This window comes from Phoenix dactylifera, chromosome 7, assembly GCF_051530095.1.
Source record: "Phoenix dactylifera cultivar Ajwa chromosome 7, Ajwa_hap1_PhDact_Kaust_v1.1, whole genome shotgun sequence".
NCBI lineage: Eukaryota > Viridiplantae > Streptophyta > Magnoliopsida > Arecales > Arecaceae > Phoenix > Phoenix dactylifera.
Window position 1 is genome coordinate 8,972,126 of NC_143196.1, and position 22,194 is coordinate 8,994,319.

At 38.8% G+C, this 22,194-nt stretch overlaps 1 protein-coding gene, 1 long non-coding RNA gene and 1 pseudogene across 2 annotated transcripts in view; 2 read left to right on the forward strand and 1 right to left on the reverse strand.

Moving 5' to 3' along the window:
* The window catches only part of CCD1 (carotenoid cleavage dioxygenase 1), a 30,087-nt gene extending 14,198 nt beyond the window's left edge, over positions 1-15,889 (reverse strand). The window contains exons 1-3 of the mRNA XM_039127444.3: positions 15,745-15,889; positions 15,122-15,174; positions 1,418-1,758 (exon numbers count right to left, since the gene is read on the reverse strand). Coding sequence (XP_038983372.1) covers positions 1,418-1,654 — 237 coding nt within the window. The 5' untranslated portion in view covers positions 1,655-1,758; positions 15,122-15,174; positions 15,745-15,889. The remainder of the gene's footprint in view (positions 1-1,417; positions 1,759-15,121; positions 15,175-15,744) is intronic.
* Positions 1,705-13,866, forward strand: LOC120111193 (uncharacterized; annotated as a pseudogene).
* A 1,195-nt stretch (positions 15,890-17,084) lies between the features above and the next one.
* On the forward strand, positions 17,085-20,605 carry LOC148702896 (uncharacterized). The gene is made up of 2 exons (XR_015967283.2): positions 17,085-17,210; positions 18,260-20,605. It is a non-coding gene; the product is annotated as an uncharacterized LOC148702896 (long non-coding RNA).
* The last annotated feature ends 1,589 nt before the right edge of the window (positions 20,606-22,194 follow it).

Here is a 22,194-nt window from a genome sequence, read left to right on the forward strand (position 1 = left end):
AAGCAGGTGATTAAACAGGGCAGGTATGTGTGTGTGTGTGTGTATGTATATAAATCATCCAGCGTTGGCTGATGAATGGGTGATTGAACCAGACCCTCTTTTTACTAGAGAGGACCTGAACTCAAAAGAAGTTCCAGGACTTCTACTCAAAAAGTAAATAACTAGACAAGTAATGATCGATAGTCCTTTCTTATTTCCTCAGGAAGCAACATAACCTATTATTGTCAAGAAGAAACAATCAGAATAAACAAAACAAAAGAAAAATAATTAGGAAGATGAAAATATAAGAAAGAGAGTATTTCTTATACACCAATGTGTCTCAGATAAATAAACCAACAAATAACTGCCCAAAGAAAACCAGAATCTTTCTCCAGAACGGGGGTTAAATACAAGTTGTCCGATAAAAGAAGTGTAAAATTTAGAAATTCAACTTTTACACACCCAATTCACTTAGGATCCATAATAGATTTGAGAATTGTTTTTTTTTTAATAAAAAGAAAAGGATAGCTTCAATAAGAAAAGGATAGCATGGGCTAGAAGACCACTGAAGCGATAAATCATCATTTTTTTATTATTTTGAAACACAGATAAATTAGCTTATTCCCCTTTAATTCAAGCTGATATAAATAGTAAATAAACAAGCACCCAAAAAGAATCAGCAACCCCATCCACACTAATCACTTATCGAATCCAGAAGAAAATTAAGATAAAAAACTAAAACAAACATGAACATCTGATAATATGGGCTAGAAGATCAAGAGTAACGATTAAACAAATCAATCAAAAAACCATTTTTACGAAACCCAGATAAACTAAAGCTGGTTTTCTTTCAAAAAACAACCATAAATCTCCTTTAGAACAGTCGAACCATCTAAAGTATGATCAAATAACGATCTTTTTACGAAACCGAGACAAAACGAAGGTAATTCCCTTCCCCACTTAAAAACCAATAAAACACAAACATATATTCCCTCGAAAAGAAACTGAAACCTCTTCTAGAACAGGATAAAACTGCGAACTTTCCCATTTAAATTCAAGTAACAAAGAAAAAGTTCGACCTTTCATGCTGAACATACCTAAAATCCAAACAAAAATAAGAAATCAAGAAAAAAGAAAAAAGAAAACCTCGGAGAAGAGAAGATGAGCAAAAGAATGGTATATAAACGTTTCATAAATTCCCGGTAAATTTTGTTTATTAGAGGAAATTCCAGATAAATTAGGTTATCTCTCATCTCTACGGAAGCTAATACAAACAAATAAACGTATAATCACCCAAAAATAAGCAAAAACCACCACTGAACAAGGGAAAGCTGCAATATTTCCAAAGAAAAAGTTAAAAAGAAAAAAGAAAAAATCCCACCTTTTGAGCTGAACTCAGCTAGAATACACAGACAAATCAAAAAACAAAAAAACTCACCGGAAGGGAACCGCGGACGGGGAGGTCGGAGCACGGCGGGGTCTCGTCACGGACGGGCGCGAAGTTGCCGGAGAGGTAGTGAAGGGGCTTCGAGGAGTCGTGCATCAAGTAGACGATGGCTCTCTCGATCAAGTCCACCGCCTTCGAGACCAGGCCCTTCCTCGGCTTCGGATTCACGGCGACGATCCCCTGCTGCTGCTCCCGCTGCTCCTTATCCACTGCCTCATCGGCTCCCATGGCGGCGGCTACTCCGTCTGCTATCGACTCGGTGCACTGGAATGGCAGCGATGGCGGTGGCTTGGGGAAGATGGGGTGGGTATTTGAAGCTGGAGACGTGATGACTGGGCAGTGGATGGAGTGAGCCGGCAGCGCGAGCGCAACGTAGCGCGTTAAAATCCATTAAAAAAAACAAAAGAAATAATATTTATTTATCCATTCATGTCATTGTTATCATCTGAAAGCAGGATTCATTCGAATTTACCATTGGATTGCACAATGGCCGCTTCGGAATCTATACCGAGAGATGAAGTAGAAAATTCGGAATGCGTTCAGATCTATGCAGAAAGCCATCCAACGATTCCGAAAGAAGAATTCGATCATTCTTTCGCGCGAAAGATAAACCCAAACCCTTTTCTCGGTTATCCTTTAGCTACCGTTGGATGGGAAAAGATTACATAGTTTACAGCTCTGCAGCTCAGAATATATATATTTTTTTGGTAAAATATTTCAATCCGCGAACCTAACTCGATTTGCAGGTCGGGTTTGATTTCATTTATATTCGGCCGAACGCTTAAGGATTTATTCTGGTTTTGACCAAAATAAAATAAAACTTGTTGCTGGAAATTGGACCCGGGGGCGACCGTCGGCTGAGGGGGAAGGAGCTTTGCTGCTGGAACCGTGAGTGGCGGTGCGTCAGCTGGTGGCGTCCTCCTGGAGAACCTGCAAGAAGCCGGTGGCCGGGATCTCCGGCGCCGGCCCTCCGATGCTTAAGTCAGAGGAAGCTAGTATATGAGTGGAGTAAAAGAGGAGAATGTTTGTTCTTGTGTTTTTTTCTCCCCCCCAGGTTCCCTTTTATAGAAGGATATTATACTACCTGGGAGGTGACAGGGCAAATTGTCTTCTTCGTGGTAATTGGGCACGATCATGCTCATTAATGGCGTTGTGGAGGATGAGACCGGATCAGACCGGAGTCAGCGAATTGTCATGGTTGATCGGACCTGGTGGAGTGGTTCAACCGCCGGCCGTGGTGGGCCTGGGGTCCGTAGATAGCAAGTGCATTAATTGCTGAGTGAACCGGTGATCAGGGAAAGCCATACGTTTTGATGGTCCAGTGATTCGGAGATCATCTTGAGCCGTGTTCATTAATGGTTGAGTGCACTGGAGGCCTGCAGAGACCACACGCATTAATGATCGGGTGTGCCGGAGGCCTGCGAAGGTCACGTGCCTTAATGGCTTGACGACGGTAGCAGAGTACGATGAAGTTGGATATCTAGTTGTCAGATTCTCTCTAAGGAATCAGGCTGGGGTCGAATATTTGGACAAGGCATTTTAGGGCTCGGCACCTGGCCGGGTGCCGAGCCGAGCCAGTTGCTCAGTGGGGCGCCTCTAATTCGAGCGTCGCGAGGTCGGCGCGTTCTAGTCGGCATTTCCTGGTCGGGCGCTTTCTGGTCGGGCGCCTTTCTGGTCGGGCGCTTTCTGGTCGGCGCGACTTGGGTTTTCCCCCGTGTCGCGAGGTTGGCGCCCCCTGGTCGGGCGCTTTTCTGGTCGGCGCGACTTGGGTTTTCCCCCGTGTCGCGAGGTTGGCGCCCCCTGGTCGGGCGCTTTTCTGGTCGGCGCGACTTCTGGTCGGCGCCTTCTGGTCGGCGCTCCATGGTCGAGCGCCTTCTGGCCGGCGCGACTTGGGGTTTCCCCCAACAAAACCTATTCTGGTGGACGAAGTAGAGAATTCAGAACGCTTTCAAATTTGTGCAGAAGGCTATCCAACGGCCCAAAGGAAGATCTGATCATTTTTTCGCGTGAAAGATAACAACCTGAGCTCTTTTCTCGATTACCTTTTAGCTACCGTTAGATGGAAAAGATTATGTGGTTTACAGCTCTGTAGCTCAGACTAATTTTTTTTTTCTCGGTAAAAAATTTCAATCCGCTAATCTAACTTGATTTGCAGATCGGGTTTGATTTCATTATATCCGATCAAATGCTTAAGGATCTATGCCGGTGGATGAAGTAGAGATTTCAAAATGCTTTCAAATTCATGCAGGGAGCTATTCAAAATGCCGGTCATTCTTTCGCGTGAAAGATACAACTCAAACTCTTTTCTCGATTATCCTTTAGCTATGGGAAGAGATTATGTGGTTGACAGCTCTGCAGCTCAGATTAATTTTTCTTTTTTTTTCCGGTAAAAAATTTCAATCCACTAATCAAACTCAATTTGCAGGTCGGGTTTGATTTCATTACATCCAACCGAGAATGATCAGATTAAGTACATACGCATGCAGTCTTGAACGGCCAGAAATTTTTTCTTGGTATGGAAAGCTTTATCATAAAACTTAATGGGGTTAGAAATAATTAAAATAATCTCTTGGTGAAGAAATATTTGGATTATCGTACTTGGCATTAAGTGTATCTTTTCAAGTTTTATCGATTATTCTTATGTGATTAATCTTTTGGAAGCTTATCAATTGGAGGCAATCTTCTTTCCCATTCATTGAGTGGGTTAAATTTTCTTGCCAAGTGTGATAAAACGAGTGTATGAATGGGCTATAGTATTGATGGATACCGCTAAGCAAAGATGTTTTTATCAAACAAGATATTTCAATGCTATGGCCGTTTGCTTATTCCATGTTAGCTAGGACTCTTGCCTCTCGGTCACACTTTTTTGTCATCTTATTCCATTTATCAACAAAACTAAGGTAGTTTTCCATGAAAAGGGCATGACATCAATTTTTTGTCAGCTTTACTTGTATCTTAATAATAGTAGTCTCTATCTATAAAAAAAAATCTTCAAAGACACCACATAAAATTGGAACAATATAGGCAATATTAGCATGGCATTATAGTCTGGTACCGATTGATAGAGAAATGCCACATAGGTTTATTAGCCTAGATGGTCATCTGGCCAATAGCTTAAGCTTTTCAATTGCGAGTTCATAACCGGTGGCATCAAAGCCAAACCTAATGTATGTCATGACCTTGACAATCATATTGGCTTCTCACTTGGAGATGTCAGGGTTGAGTAGGACCTAGCCATCGAAGAAAACTCCTTGAAATTTTAGTTTAAAATATTGAAAAGAAAGTTTTTTACAAAGTAGATATTTGCTTAGTACGCTGCTCTATTTTTTCTTCAACTTGTTGATACCTTCTCTCTGTATGACTCCATTCTTGAGGGAAGGGGAGCAAGAGATCAAACTTTTAGTTCAAAATATAGATTTGAAAGTCTTCCAAAGACATCAAAGTTTGAAATATGGATTTGGAAGTATTTTACGAAGTAAAACATATGCTTAGTAGGTTACTCTTTTGTGTTTTCCTTCTTGTATACGCCTTCTTTCTGCATCTGTACTTGGGCTGCATAATTATTTCGGCTGCTTACATTTATGCTAGTATTTGGCACATGCAATTCACATGACTTGCAAAGGAAAAAAAATAATACAGGAAGAATTAAGTCAGCATATGACAACATATGACCACCATTCATTTCTTTCTCTCTTTTTTTTTCTTTGGAGCCCCTTGAAAGAATAGTGTCCTAAAAACCGACCGCAATCTATATTGCGATAAGATTTCTTTTATTTTTTCAGATCATGTACATGACATTTTGATTATAAATAAAAGGCATTATGTTTTATCATTTGCTGCATCTTATATTTGTGATGAACCCCATAGATTAGAGCCATGATTTTAGGGCCATGATGAAATCATGCTTATGAGATCTAAAACCTTAAAATTCTATTATAAGATATTCTTAGTTTTTGGTACATTGAGTTAGGGATCAATGCTACCGAAAAGACTGACACACCTTATGTATGCTCGATGCAGAGGGTTATTGATCTCACAATCACTTGTGTAGAGACACTAATACAAAGATATGGGTGCTCATTAGAGGAATGAGTTTATTGAATTGACCTGCCAAGAGAATATCTTATGGAGTCTTACTTGTTAGATTTATTCCTTAGAAGCCAATCTGGTTGACACATTATTAATTCTGGAACATAGTTTTGTATTTGGCTTTATTATTATTGATTAATTAATGGGCATCTTTTTCATTCATATTATGTATGTGTCTATGAATCATCCAAAGAATTAATAAGATGATGATGCATATTCTCAAGAGTTAAGAATTTGAGCCATGTATCATTGGGGATTAATTTCTAAATGCTTCTGATCGATGGATTATCATGAGGACGGTGATCGATCCGATGAGATCAGTGCATAGATCGCTTTCCTTATGGATGGACGAGTCTCGAGTCCACAATGTAGGGACACTAAAGTGATAGTGCAGGTGCTTGTTAGAGAACAAGGGTACTGAACGTGACCAAAACAAGAAATCACTTGGATGTCTATCCACTCGTCAGTGACTTACTTGATGTTGCAGTAGTGTGACTGGTCTTTTGACCTGCGGTGCTTTGACTATTCACAGTAAGGTTGTTGTAGTTTGACTGCACGTATATATGGTCTCTAGCCATATGGATCCTTATGGTGTAGATTGGCTGCAGTAGGTTCACTATAGGAGTGGGGTATGCACCTACAAGGAATCTATCGACCTTGGTAGATAAGGAGTGATCCTATGTGATTTATAAGACTAAGTTCGTAAGACCTCGGCCGAGGCAGTATGAACAGTGGAGAAATAGTTTTTCATTTTCGAACTTAAGTCCAATAAATTTAGACATATGACAGACGACGGGGTTTGACGAGTTATCCATGACCTCCATTCTGTAGGGATCTATAATAGAAGGACTGTATCATATGATAACTGCACATAGAGGTTCATCATTCCATTCTGCTGGGTTGTCACTACATGCTGCTAGGTGTCACTGGTGGATGGTGAGACTCACAGGGACTATCTTGATGATCGATGATCTCTGGTGAGTTGAGTTGGAATTGTTCCAACCCATTGAAAGGAGTTTTCAATGATATTGTGATAGAGATTGCAGTATATCTCACCACCAGACAAAATAGAACCTATGGGATCACACATAATAGAGGTATTGACCGATCCGATGGTTGAACCATGATTAGGAATCACAAATAATTTGTAATTATCAATTTGATTGATAATTGGTGTAACCCACTAAGAGTTAGTGAGTTGAAGAAGGAATAATTGCAATTGGATTGCAATTTAATTGAATCAATTGGACTTAATTAATTGGGCTTGATCTAATTAAATAAGAGTCCTGCTTGGAGTAGGACTTCTAGAGTCCTAATTGGATTAGGACTTCAAATTATTAGAATCCTACTTAGAGTAGAATTTCTAGAGTCCTAATTGGATTAGGACTGAAATTATATGAGTTCTAATTGGAATAAGACTCCTAAAGTTTTGATTGGATTAGGACTAAAAATCATATGATTCCTAATCAGATTAAGACTCCATAAGCCCAAATTTGAGTCATGATCTTATAAGATCCTAATTAGATTAAGAATCCTTAAGGTTCAGCCACCTAATCCCTTTTAAAAAGGGATTAGTCACCATTTAAAAAGGGGATAAGGAGGGGGGTACGCCCCTCCTCTTGGCCTAGGCGTGCGTGAGCTCCTATTTTGTAGGAGCTCCACGCCTAGGGTTGTTTGAAAAGGAAGAGGAGGGCATGCGAGCCCTACTCTCTCTTTAATTCTTCTTAGGTACGACAGCCCCCTTCCCTCTTGGTATTCATCCACACACACAAAAAAAAAAAAAGGAAGAGAGAGGCGGCTGAACCTCTCCCTCTCCCTTACTTCCTTCTTCCACCAAAAATAAAAGGCTGAAGAAAGGGTGAATCTGGTTCTCCCTTTCTAGTCTTTCTTTCTCCTCTCTAAGGCAATCAAAAGTTGATTCAAAAGAGAAGATTTCAGCTATCAAAAGTATTCTCTGCAAGGGGGCTAGCATCCCGGAGAGATTCAAGAGCTTTGGTCGGTCCTCTGCCTCGTATGGATACCCGTAGAGGCCGGACGCGCATACGGCTTCAAGCGAACCTTCCAACAAATCCACGATCATCAGATTTGCGGTGATCATCTATCCACACAAGGTGAAGATCTAATCTTCCTAATCGTGTGAAAAGATATTTTTAATCTCAATCTATCTACGAACGTCGGTTTTTAAATACGTTTATGTGATGAACGGAATCTCGCGCATGCCCTTCCGCTGCGCTCAAATTTTTTTTTTTCTGCGGCATGCGAGGGATCCCAACATTACTTACATGTCAAAAGATGATTCTCTTAGTAGGAATTGTGCAACTGATCCTTTGACCTGAGATCGCCATGGTATCTTGTACACATGAATGCATGTTTTGTTTTACTCTCATTCATGACAGTAAATTGTGCACGGAGTCTTCTCGATATGGTGGATTGTGTACGAAGGTTATGAGTAGATCAACAAGGAATTAATCACTTCTAGTAAGAGTAGACCGCATCCTACTTACTCTAATCATATGATAATTCAGAAAATCTTTAATCAAAGTAGAATAAAAATTAGAAAGAGTTTCTAATGTTTCATTATTCGAATTATCATTAGAAGATTGAGAGAAACATGAATATGTAATTAAGTTTGACATAGATCCACACTTGTATGCATATTCGGGATGTAGTATGATTGAAGGATTGAATTGCACGATAACTTGCTACTGAAGGGTATGTTTGGTATTTTTACCAAATTTCATATCTTCCAGGTAGACATGATACGTTGCTAGACGTCAATCTTGTCTTGTAGGTTTGATCGAATTAAAAAGTTTAATTTGATCACCAATTAGAAAAGATTCTAATTGTTAAATTTGGGTTCGCACAGTTTGAACCTAAATCGATTAGAAGAGTTCTAATTAAGTTAGGTCAACTTGCACCCGTACCTACTGCTGGCTAGGTATGGACCCAATGGGTCACACACAAGGGAACTGATCAAGGATCTAATTAGATTAGATCATGTTTGCAAGATGAACATGCTAGCACGTGTTGCAAACCCTAGCTTCTGATTTGAATTGGATTCGAATCTGAATCTTGTTTTGGATTAATTTAATTTGATTAGATCATATCCTAGTTTGGGTTGGCCAAGAGTTGGCACCTAATTGGCTTGGTTTGAACCTAATTGGTTTAGGTTTGATAACTCATGTACTTTTGACCATTAGATCTTCATCAACCGTTGGATGAAGACATAATGCTGGGTTAGTTTGAACCCAATTGGATTGGGTTAGATAGGGCCTTCACTCATGACCATTAGATTTTCATCAAGCCGTTGGATGAAGACATAATGGGATCATGATGAGGCGCCTTATATTGAAGCCCTTGGATCATCATCAAGCCGTTGGATGAAAACATAATGGGATCATGATGAGGCGCCTTAGATTGAAGCCCTTGGATCATCATCAAGCCCCTGGATGATGACATAACAATGAATGGCGTGAGGATGAAGGCGTGAGAAGAAATTTCAGCGCATGAATTGAATAAGCATATCATGAAGAGGCGCCTCTTAGTTGGATAAGGATGAAATACAACTAACTTCTTTATCTGATAGGTGTTTCATCTTATCACAACCTTTCACTCTTCATACACCCCTTGACTCATGATCTGATACGCGCCTCATATTTGATACTGCATCCTTTGGTGATGCATCCCCGCGCCATCTATAAATAGGAGTGCGCTATTGGGGTTTATTCATTCCATCCGAATTTCAAAAACCAACTCTCTCTCTCTTATCCCTTCTTTCTTACAAGTATTCTTTCTTTCTAACATCTCTTTCCTAGTTTGTCCTAAGCCAAGACAAGGAGGTCATCTTTAGGACAAGAAGCTTAGAAAGAAATTTAGAAAGAGGAAGAAAATTAGAAAGTAAGAAAAGCAAGCCATTAGAGTTCTTTGGAAGAATTTAGCATCAATAATCTAGGTCTTTGGAGCTAGAGTCTTGAACCCAGTTCCTGTGTGGATCAACGTTGGAGGGTGAATATTTGGGCACCTTGTGGAAATTCTGCATATTGGATATAGCGTTGCAGGTATTCCTTTATTCCTATATTTATATTTATTTGTTTGATTGTTACCATTAAGGTGATCTTGGCTCATTAGGGTTTGATGTAACGGAATTTTATTAAAAAAAAATTGAAATCTCGCGCTTCAGTTGTACCCCTTAATCGCTAAGAAACCCTACACCCCTAAACTGTTTGTTTCCTTGCTTAGATTCCCATATTTGTCTCTCTGTCTCTTTCTTTCTGATTGCAAAGGAAAAGGCAGCCTTTCTTTAAAAAGAGATCTCTGTTCTAGTACCATTGGGCTGTTAGGACTCTTACAATAAAAGAAAATTCTGGCTACAAAGAAAATTCCAATCACAAAGGGAGAGTGCAGTCAAAAGACTCTCCCATGAACTATAGTAAGATGATCTATTCTGGTGCAAGGTAAAAGCAGGACTACAACATTTTTCTAAGCATTTCAGTGAGACTCCCAGATAAAGACAAGTTTGGCAGGATCTATGATGTGTGCAAGAATATCTTGATTGGTTCAAATATATAAATGCTTTGACTGCTATATGCATTGTTGTTATATAGTTGAATTGGATATTTGTTGGTAAATTGTTAACCATTACGACAACAAACATCGTAGCTAACAAGATTGAAAAAATTAGCCTTAAGGCTGGATTTAATCTGGTACTGTTGAGCTGGTGTTTCCTAAAAATCAGTTTGACAGCCTTCTTTTTTCACAATTTTCATTCATGTACTTCTAAGACAAACTGCTATATGGTTTCTTCTATTAGACCAGAGATAAAATTTATCCTCCTATTAAAGCTGCTTATGATGATTATTGAATAGTTAAGCAATGGTCCCATAGAATTATTTGACAAAGCTAAGCTCTTTAAAATTTTCCAAACAGATCTTTGTTCTCCTCCCATATTTCTTGGGTAAAATCTTTTACCAAAAACATGATTCTTTTCTTTTCCCTTACATTTAATAGTAAAAAATTGAAGTTTTGATCCTTCCATAAATAGCTGTTAAATGTTCAAAATTCTCCCATTGTTTAACTATAAAATTTGAATTCACTTTACCTTTATAGCAATTACTTCTTTCTTGAAAAGTGGTAGTTATTTCATCTGAAACTCTGTCATAAGTCATTGGCAATTTGCCTACCTTGGTTTATCCATATTATTTATTCTTGTTCTAGTCAATGTCATTCTTTTTTTTCCTTTCTTCCTAAAAGTAACTCAGAGTTTGGTTGACTTGTAACAATTCAATAGATATGTCATTATTGTGTGACAAGCTCAAATATTTTCACCATTTGCAGCTATAGAAATCTGGATTTTTTTTTTTCTCACATGTTTTGTACATTACCAATTTTCTACCAGACATTCACATTGTCCCTTTTATTTCTCCCATTTTCACTGCCTAAAATTTTGACTTTTCTGAATGGCACAATTCAAAACTTAAAGCTTCACATTCCACTACTATTTGTTCCTATCATGTATTAACCATGTAATAAAACCACCATTCCCAGTCCGTTCTTCTAATTCCATCCAAAGTACCCTCTTGTGGAAATTAAAAAAGATCTTTGCTGAGTTTTCTATCACGTGGTTGCAAATCTACATAAGTCAATTGCTCAAAACTGCATGAGTCAAAATTAAAAGACAATTTAAAAAACAAAAAGAAGGAAAAGTTCATGAAGATATCGTGCATATGAAAAATTAGATAAAAATATGAGAAAAACCAGGTCAGTTCTATTATGTGCTATTAGCTGTCCATGTTAAAATTATGTTACATGGCGTAAACTCTCAATTACCTCATCATGTATATGCTGAATGAGTAGATATTTTTCAAGTAAACAACAATTTAGTAGCAAATAATATATCAGCAACTAACATTAACCATAAAAAATAGGCAATGTATTGTCCGTATTGTTTGAAATCTAGGTATTTATAATGGGTATATGTACAGCCTAAAGTTGTTTCACAAATGGAGTAAAAAGTGACCACATTGATTGGCAGCTGAAGATGAATTGAAGGGTGAGTTATATACTTATATCTAGTCTTCTAACTTGTATTGTAAGAGGAGGTGAGGTGACTGGGAAATCCAATTCTATAAGTGATGGAGATTTCTATAGGATGTATCAGGATTTAGTTGTCTGTTGAAACGTGAAGTTTAAAAAACAAGGTTTGCTGGATGAAAAGTTTTCTTCTTTTTTACCCAGTTGATACACTTCATTCCTTTTTGCATTTCCAAAGCCCATTTGCTTGCCCTTTCTTTCTTCTACTAGTTTTACTCAACCCAATTTCTTTTCCTTCTTGTTGGTCAATCTGGATTTTTTTTTTGTTGTTTTGTAAAGAAACCTAGTCTATAATTCTATATAGTGTTGCCACGGCCTCCAACTGTCCACAAGCATAAACTACACGAACCTGAATATCCTTGGATCTTGGAAGCCATATTTTTGTGTCGCTCATCAGACATCATATTTATTGTTTATATCTGTTGGCCATCAACATGCGGGCAGTAAAACCTTCGATCTGCAAATCTCAAATCTCAGTGCTTTTTAGTCCTCTAAACCTAACAAAATACTGAGGAGTCACCTCAAGGAGAAAACAAATCTATCATTAGCAGATCATGAGGATTAGGATGGCATTATTGAACCTTCTTTTGTTGTTCTGTAATTTGTAAAGAGGATGCTTTTTTCCATTAAAAAAAATAAAAAGAGGAGTCGATGGTTGAAATGATATGTAAAGATCAAAATTCCGACACGGTTACTGGAGATGTTAACATAAGGCTCCTGTGATGGTAAATGTTAGAGATCCGAACATTACCTTTTAGAGATCCAAACATTACCTTCCAAAACATTCTCCATGCATATAAAGATCCTTTCCAAAATAAGGATCTCAGCCACGCTATTCATCTTGGTTTTTATGGGGCAAAAAAGGTAATCTGAAAGGCAGTCACAGATCAAGATGTGCCAATCCCTTTTTGGTTTTTTTTTGAGATGTGATGTGCTACCATATATAAGATTTGTTATGCAAGTCACCATGCTTGTTCCCTCTCCAGTTTCTTTCTAATTCAATGCCTGGGAATTTGAAAGCTTGCATCTGAATCATATTTGATGCAAATTTGGAATTTATTCCTTGCAAGTCCAAACTGGTGTGCAGGTTTTGCGTGATAAACAAGATATTGCAGAGGCTCAGCCACAACTTGCCAAGTTACATGCTTCCAAGAGTGAACAGTCGCCTGAAAAAGCTAGCACCGGACAACCAGACTGTCGGCAACAAGTAGCTTCACCGCCACAGCCTGTCCAGCAACCACTTCAAGCCCTAGCTGCTCCACCTCAACCATCTCCACATCCTTCTTCCCTTGTTCCTCATGCTCCTCCACCTCCACAACAACAAAATCCATCTCCTGTTGTTCTTTATCCTTCTCAATTGCCTCAGCCCCAGATGCCCGCTATACAGTCTCTAGCTCAAGAACCCTGCTTGCCCGCACCAGTTCAGTCAATAGAGAGTACACATCAACAGTACCAGATGCCTGTGGAGCAACCACAGCCACCACCACCACCACAACAGTACCAACCAGCACCTCAGCTACAGCAGCCGAACTCGCAACCAATCCAGACACCCCAAGCTCCAAATCCTCCACTGCTTCAAGCTCCATTCACTCATCCCTTGGAGGAGTCATCACCATATATGCCACCATCTCAAAGCTAGCCTCATGGCATCCGCCAACCTGCCCCTCTGGCTCAGCCACCGACCAGGCCCCCTCCTACTCAACAACTTTATGGGCCGAATGCTAGCATGTATGAACCCCCAGCAAGCAGGCCGAGCCCGATCCGTATACCCTATTCTGCCGGCTGTGGTGTGGCTAAGTGGTCCTGGTTTCTCTTAACCATATTCTTACAGTGGATCACCATCCCACTATAGTAGCACTACAACGAAGCCATCTCCCTTTTCATCTTGAGGAAGCAACTACCAGCGCCTCCCAACTGCTAAAGTATTTTACCTCAAGCACTGCCAGCTGAATCAAGTTCTGGTGGGAGCCCTGGGAATAGAATGCCAATTGATGATGTTGCTGACAAGGTTGCGACAGTGGGGTTCTCCAGAGATCAGGTTAGAGCAACCGTGCGGCGACTTACAGAGAATGGACAGTCAGTGAATCTAAATGTTGTGCTTGATAAGCTTATGAATGATGGTGAGATCCAGCCACAGAACGGTTGGTTCGGGCGGTGACCGTGTGATTATTTATGTTATTTCTTTGTAAATAATAACTATCATACTGTAACAACCCAGGATCTCATCCAAAATGGCTAGCCGGAAGGTATTATTTGGGTTCCTTGATCCTGTATAAGTACCCAAGATCTACCCAGCGAATAACCGATGTGGGACTAAACACACGCCCGCACGGGTCCTCACATACTCCCCCCGTTCAAGCCCTGACGTCCTCGTCAGGCTAAGGGTTCATATCTATTCAAATCTAATCACAAACACCACGATTGGCCCGTGGTCAGCTCCAATAGATCCGTGCTGCAGTGTCCCCTAGTCCACATAGGTTATGAGCCGGGTCCGTTCTGATACCATAATAGTTGTCACGCCCCCGGCCCGAGATCGCGAGCCGGGGGTCGCGCCAACCGCCGCACACCCGTAGGGAACTCTCCCAACGAGCATGCAAGGCATCTAAACCAAATATCTCAAATATATATAACTAAAATAATTCAGCTGAAATAAATGCAATCTTATTCCATTGACTAACTCAAGTCATAGGGTTTCACAAGTCTAAATACGCAGCGGAACAATAAAGATAAAACATCAATTTAAACAAAGCCTAATCTAGGATAATTTGTGCTTCAGTTCTTTTAGTCGCTCTCCCATTTTAAATCCCCGATAGGTTAGTTCTCAGAATCTGTAAAACAACAAGAAATTGTATAATAAGCTAGACAACCCAGTAAGTAATAAACACCTTAACTAGTCAATTCATATAATAACATAAAATATAAATACAAATTACGATGAATCAACATAATAACATAATCAATTCCTTTTCAAGCACAAATTCATTAAAATTCGTATCTTTCAAATATCTATATACATAATCATAAATCTGATTCGAAACAAATCACATTCATCTCATCAGCCTTTAGCTACGACCACACTTATACCCTGTGGCTAGGCCAGAACAGAACCGCACTTATACCCTGCGGAGTGGGCCAGAATACCGCACTTATACCCTGCGGAGTGGGCCATAATACCACACTTATACCCTGTGGTGGGGCCAAAATTGCCAATGCATAACCCCCTATTGGCAGGGTCCAGAACATAGCCAGGCTGAGAGTTCTAAATCTGATGCACATCAAAATTCTTTTGTAACATAATAGATATATCAAAATTCGATCTAAATATGCATATACGATAAAAAAAACAGTAATATAACAATAATCCGAAAAATATTATTTCAATTCACATATCCATTTTTCATTCAAAGCATCATCTCATAAAATTCATAAATCAAATATAAATTCATTAACAATTTATTCAATGCAAAAATAATATTATATAAATGAAGAGTCTAGAGAAGGCAGTTCGTTACTTACATTGAACGCGATCCACAACAAATCCAATTAATCTCACAAATTCCTCGCAGAACCTAATATCCAAAAATCATATTTTCTTTTAAAATTAATCACAATATATATAAAACTTAAATTTTAATATTCTTCCAGGGCCGACCCTGCAGAAGTGTCTAGCCCCCCCCAGGTTCAGGTTCGGATTCGGGTTCATACCCGTAAACCACCCTTTCCCTTTATTTATTTATTTATTTTCTTTTCTTTTCTTTTTCTTGCTTTTCTTTTCTTTTATTTTCTTTTTCTTTTCTTTTCTTTTCTTTTTCTTTTCTTTTCTCTTTCTTCTTTCTTCTTTTCTCTCCCGACTCTCTTCCTCTCTTTCGGCGAAACAGGGGGTCCCATGACCCCCCCTTCTTCTTCTTCTTCCCTCTCGGTCGGACTCCGGGGCGGCCATGGTGGCCGGCCCCGACGGCGGCAGGAGGCGGCGGAGCAAGCCCGACCACCCCTTGCGGCTGGCGGCGGCGAGCACGCCGGTGCTAACGCCTCTAGCCGAAGCGAAGCATCTCTTTTTGGGCCAAAATCCGGCGATCGGCCGGCTCAAAATCACCACCCACCATGGCTAATCACCAAGCAAGGAGAAGGAAAAAGCTTACCTTAGCCCCGACGAAGATCCGGCGCCTTCCTTCCTCTCCGGCGGCGATGGAGGAAGAGGAAGACCCGTGCCGAAGAAGACCCACCTTTTTTAATGGTTCTCTCTCTCTCTCTCTCTCTCTCTCTCCCCCTCTCTCCCTCTCTCTTGGCCGGCAGCGGCTCCTCTTCCCATCCCTTCAAAGAGAGGAGGAGCCCTAAAAAGAATGGGGGAGCCGGCTTCTTCGGGATGGCTCCCCCCCTCTCACACGCCCTCACGTGCGACGCACGTGAGGCCAAAATTTGGGCTGGGCCGGTCAATGGACCGGGCCCAGTTTCGGGATCTCACACATACTGTATACTAACCGTCTCAGTTTGAGTATTAGTAGAGTGTCTTGCTGTGGGGAATCTAGATTCCACGTGCTATTGGAGTGTATGCAAGGTTCTGATGTTTAAAAGTACTTGTCGTTTAACTGAAACAATTTTTATTGTTCGGTTCACTCCTATCTTTTTCTGATTTATGGCCCTCTCCCATATGGCACATACTCTTACTGACTATTTATTTCTGCCACATACTCCTTTGTATGTTGTGTTTAAATATCTAATTTTATTTGTATATGCATATATATAAGCACACATTTCCCTTCAGTATTTTGTTGTGTTGTGTTTAAATATTTAATTTTTATTACTATGTTGTTACAATAGTTCCGGCGATCTTCTATAATTTAAGGTTCTCATTCCTTAGAGCTCCAATTCTTGCTATACCATATGATAAATCTCATAATTTAGGATAATTAAAGAGGCATTAGTTTTTTTTGAAGTTGATAGTCAAAAATATTTTAAATGTCTATATATGTCCAAGGCTGGCCCGAGCGTTAGGCCTAAGGCCTCGGCCCAAAGGAAGGCCTTCGGGAGAGCTGCTTCAACGTAGGCGATAGGCTCGTAGGCATCCAGGCTCTAGCATGGCCATGGCAGCATTCAGACGGCAAGCGTGGCTACCGGGGTTACGGCTTACAACCTACGGGACAAGATGTCTTAGCTGTCCATCTGTCCCCCGTCCATAGCATGTCTTCTCCAGGCTCCAGCTTAGCCCGTCTTCTCCATTTGATCATCTATCAGCCGTAAAACAGTAACCCAAATAACCAGTAAATCGCCGTAGCCCGTAGGACCCGTCTTTTTCAACTCTTCTTCTTCGGTTCTTGTTTTCTTGAGTTCTTTCTTCATGTTTGGCGGTTTCTGAGTAATTGAGTTCCTCCGTCCTCAGTACCGAAGAAGAAGAGTTCCACCTTAGTTCTTTCGAGTTTCGTCAACGTCCTTTGCCCGTTCAGTTGAGTTCCATCTTCCAAGGACGGCGAACCCTTGTCCTCCTCATTGGGCCGCCACTCCGCACTCGCTGCTCGGCCGAAGAGAGTGACAAGGGATCATGGAGGCGGCGTGTCGGCTACTCTTCTCCAGTTATCCTTCTAGGCCATCGGCCCTCCACCCTCTCCATGTGAGCTTCCTGCTTCCGACTTCGGTTTTCTTTTTTTTTTTGATCTCAGACTTCAGTCTTCCGATTGGCAAATGGCGAATGACTTCCGGAATTCGGAGCCAACCAAGGGGAACTGGGTTTGGCCGTCTGGCCAAGGGGCTGGGCTCCTGGGGACTTCAGATTTTTTTTTTTTTGGTTAGATTATGCTATTTGTTTGAAAACCTTGTTTACCTCTTAAAAATGCTGCTATGTGTTTGCCTTCTAGTGGCTATGGTTATCATTTTACATTTTTAACCATTTTGTTCTTACTCTTACATCATTGTATGCATTCTTTGTTTTTCCTTTTGTGTGTGTGTGTTGATTAGGTGGAGGAGAGGGGGGGAGGGGGGTGTTGGATGCCTTCTTTGCTAATTGAAGGCGCATATTTTCATATTCTTGATTTTTTTCTAGTTCAATTTGTCTAAATTTCGATCTCTTCAGTGATTAAAGTTTGCTGCCAGAGCCTGTATCATGTTTCTAAAAGAGTAAATACTCTTTTCTTTTCATATGCAAGATCTTCTAGGACAAATTCTAGAGGACAATGATGTAAGGCTATCGACTGCTGGAAATTAAACTACTTGACATAGATAGTTTTGTAAAGTTAATCTTGTATTAATAGTTCCCATAAGGATCAAGAAACTCTACATTTGGTGTATGTGCCTGCAGTTAAGAGGCATTTCTTTTTTGTACTACATTCAAGCAAAAAATTTGGTTCTCTTCTCCTGTGGTTGTATATAACCACATCAACACTTTAAACCCTGCATTTAAATGACCATTTACCATCAAAATAGAAAGTAAGTATAAAGTATAAGAGATGCTTTAATGCTAAGAAATAGTTTAGGATAGCTTTTTTGGAATAGTTATGGCCATCGTAAGCAAGTTTCATTACAGTTCTTAGTTATGCTATCTTTTGAACTGCTATTTGGTAGATAGAAAAATTAGGCATGATTTTCTGCATATTTTATTGTCTATTACTTTAGGTATAACTTTATGCTTATTCTTAAAAATTGACAATAACTTTTCATGTCTAGGGTCCCCATTAAAATTGACAGTAGCTTTGGCACCACTATTCGCCGCGCAGTTCGGCACTGCTTGTTGGGACTTGAGTTCGTCGTCGAGTCCGGCACCACTTCTATTGACATTTCGAATTTTAGTGATTGTCTTAATTATTTTGTTTGATAATATTATTTTTAGATTTAAATGTTTAATAGAAAATTTGAATGTGGGTATGAAAAAATCAAAAAGAAAAAAAAATCGAAAAACTCATTCAATCTCAAAAAGGAGCTCTAGATAGATTTGTTGTTACAAATAAACAAAATAATACATCAAGTTCAACTCAGAATGAAATAGAGTTTGAAGATGACATAAAAAGAATGAAACAAAACAAAATTGACAACCAGATTCATAGTAGTATTCAAATATCTACTGAAACAATCTCTAGTGAAGAACAATACTTGTAACAGTTGCTTCTGCTGAAAGAATTTTTTCAAAATTAAAGTTGATAAAATTTTATTTGCGGCCAACTATGTTCACAAGAAAGATTAAATGGATTAGCTATATTATCGATTGAAAATAATATTTTAATGAATCTTGAGTACAAAAGTTTGATTAGTAATTTTGCATCTCAAAAAGTTAGACGAATTATTTTTAAATAGATTTTTAAAGAATTTTAAACTTATTAATTTTTTTTAAATTTTTTTTTTAAAAAAAGCCTTCTTAGTGAATTTGCCTTAGGCCTCCAAATGTATTGGGCCGCCCCTGCATGGCAAGAGTGGTATTTTATAGTTTTGTAGAAATTGATATACTTCCATGTGCAGTAGAACACATGTTCAAGCAAGTATGGGGTCCTAGTCCTATCTAAGGAAGTTTCTTTTTCCATGCTTGGTTTTGGCTTGCTAGGCACAAAGCTACCTCTCAAAATTGACCACTTAATAGATTGATCTCATCCTATGTGAGCTCAATTGTGACATGCAGATGGTCTTATGCAACCGTATATGTTACCAAGTAGGTTCCAGCATCTCTCTGGCCCACCTTTTAGACAAAAGCCCCAAGTCTATAGTGAAATATCTGGTTCTTCTTCCCTAAGCAAACCAGCGCAATGAGTTCGACAAATTGATTAACCAGAAAACAAGTTCAAATCTGGCTGGAGGAGACAAGATGGAAGCCAAGCCTGTCATAAAGTTAGTGATGGTTCATCTTTTGTTCCCTCTGATAAAGAAGAGGCCTTTGAAGATGATTTTGAGATGGAGCATGACACAAAGGACGATCTTATGGAGGATATGGTTTGGGATAGTCATACCTATGCAATCGCTCAGGGCAGCAAGGAAGGATGCGAGAAATTGCTATTTTCAACTAATTAAAATTTATAATGAACCTCACACAAATATTCTGAGATCTAAGAGAGTTTCAAGCAGCACATGGATCATTTCTGGTATATACGATGCAAATATAGGCAATCTACAAGTGAACCTTTGGTATAGATTAAGAAATTCTAGGTATGTTTGCGTAGGATGCGGATGTGTGTTTAGTCCCACATCGGTTATGCACTAGATAAATCTTGGGTATTTATACAGTGCCAAAGAACTTAAATAATACCTTTCGGCTACCTTAGGTGAGGTTCTAGATGGTGATAATGATGGCTATAGAATTTATTGTAAGATAATGATTCAAACATAAGTTTACTTGAATAAAAAAAAAGGAAGTTTGATGACACAATTCCATGTATGCATAAAACCATACTGCAACATTTAAGAACTAATTAGCTGTATAAGAACAGTTTTGGACATCCATTTGTATGAAAATAAAAACTTGAATGACATCCTACAATTAAATCATGAGGTTTTAAAATTCTTTTCCAACAATTGGGGGATAGGGCAATCTACTTTGGACAACAATGGGATGATGCTTATGGGAATCCTATATAATTTCACCATTCTATTAAGTCCTCATCAGATTATTGGTCCTTCATGTTTAAACTATGTTAATGAAGGTCTACCACCTTTGGACAAGCAATGATATTAAACATGTAAGAAATAATTCTAACTAGCAAAATTTAAACAATTTGTGAAAGAGAACTGAATAGTTGGAGATGAGTTAGATACAAATTTCTGAAATCATGGAGCAGCTGCAAGTTTGGAGAACATCCATAGTAATTTTGGTAGAAAAAGCTAAATCACCAACTAATGACATATTTCCACTGAGTAAAGGAGCATATTATTCTATCAAGATACATCGTATCAAAAATATAACTAAAGAGCATTGGAACAAAGTATTCTGATAGCTTTACCAATTTTTTGAACCCTACCCTAGTTCTTGAGATTTCACATAATGTGAAGGCCCTTTTCTTATCAGGAACTTCGGAGAATATGTTAGACAATGACCAAATTTTGAAAGATAAATACAGAAATGCTTACATAGATATAGAATATAATTGGATGCAAGTGAACAAAAAGAATGGGAATATGTGTGCATGTGTTGGGAACGACCATGTTGCTCACAACAAAAGTCCAAGTAATTTAGTCTACTTCATATTTTTTAGTAATTGTAGCCAAATAGAAAACTTAACAAAACAAGCTGGCAAGATCCCCATTAATTCAGAACGCCACCACTCCTGCCAAGATAGATAGCATGAAAATGTTAGGAAAAATGTCTAACATTTTGATGAAATAGCATCAATTAACTCAGAGATTTAAATGGGTTAACTTACTTTGTTCCCAATCTACCTTTTGACACATTTTCTTGCTCCACTACCCTAAGCTTCAATCTTCAATTTTTGATAATCTGCCACCAGTTGCAAATTTAGAGATTTCAAAACTGTTTGCTTTCTTTGACAGTAACTCTGCATTTGACAAACCATCTTAACCTTGAAACTTTCTAATCTGGTTATTAGTCATCACGGGCTGCAAAGCTGAAGTAACCTTGTTTAGTTTTTCATCTAAAATGCTGTTTTCTTCCATTTTCTCCCTTTTGTTTGATCAATTGTGCCTTCACAATTCTCATCTTTCATCTTATCCACTTTAGAAACTATAGAATACTGGTCTTGAGAATTCAGCCTATTAAATATCAAACTACTAATTGTTTTATCATAGCCCAAACCAAGAGCATACCAAAGGCCGCATGCTTGCAAGGCAAACCATACAAGCATGCAAAGCTAGCTAAACAACAAATTAATCTAATCATTTCATAATAATTTTAAATCAATAACAAAACAACCTCAATTCTAAAGAGTTGATGTAATAGAAAACCCATAAATCCAATACGCTCTCCCATGTCCTGCAGCCAATCATAGATCATAATATGTAAATAGAGAAAGAAAAGAATAATAAGCTATACCAGCTCAATAAGTAATATCATACTTCATAGTGGGCTAGAGCATGTCATCAAATCGCATATCATTGACTCGGCAAAATTTTATTCTTATCAAATATCAAAGAATAATACTCCTTTTTCTTTTTCAAAAGTATACTTTTCACAAATTGATGCTAAATTCAACATTTGGCTATAGCCAAGTAACCCAATAGCATGGATCAAGTAATGGATAATAGATAGCAAATAATGGCATCCAAATGCCCACTATTCTAACCACCAGTGGCACAGTATCGAAACTAGTTTTCTAGATTATAAGTTGATAAGGCCAACATATAATCCTCATGGGCAGGACCAAATCATAGCCCTACTGAAATTTATAAACACAGAAGCATTTTCACAAGTTACCCAATCTTTTCCAAAATAGGCCATACATTCAAAATAATTTATTTATAGGCATATAAAATATATATTCAAAGATAAAACATAACATGCTTGACCATTTAATCAAACAGAAGCAAAAATCCTAAAAACTATTTTATCAAGCAATATACACTATAATTTTTCTCTTGGAAAACACATTATGAAGTATTAGGTCACTTACCTCAAAGATGTCAATGCCTAGATAAATCTACTCAGATTACAAAGATCCTTTGGGACC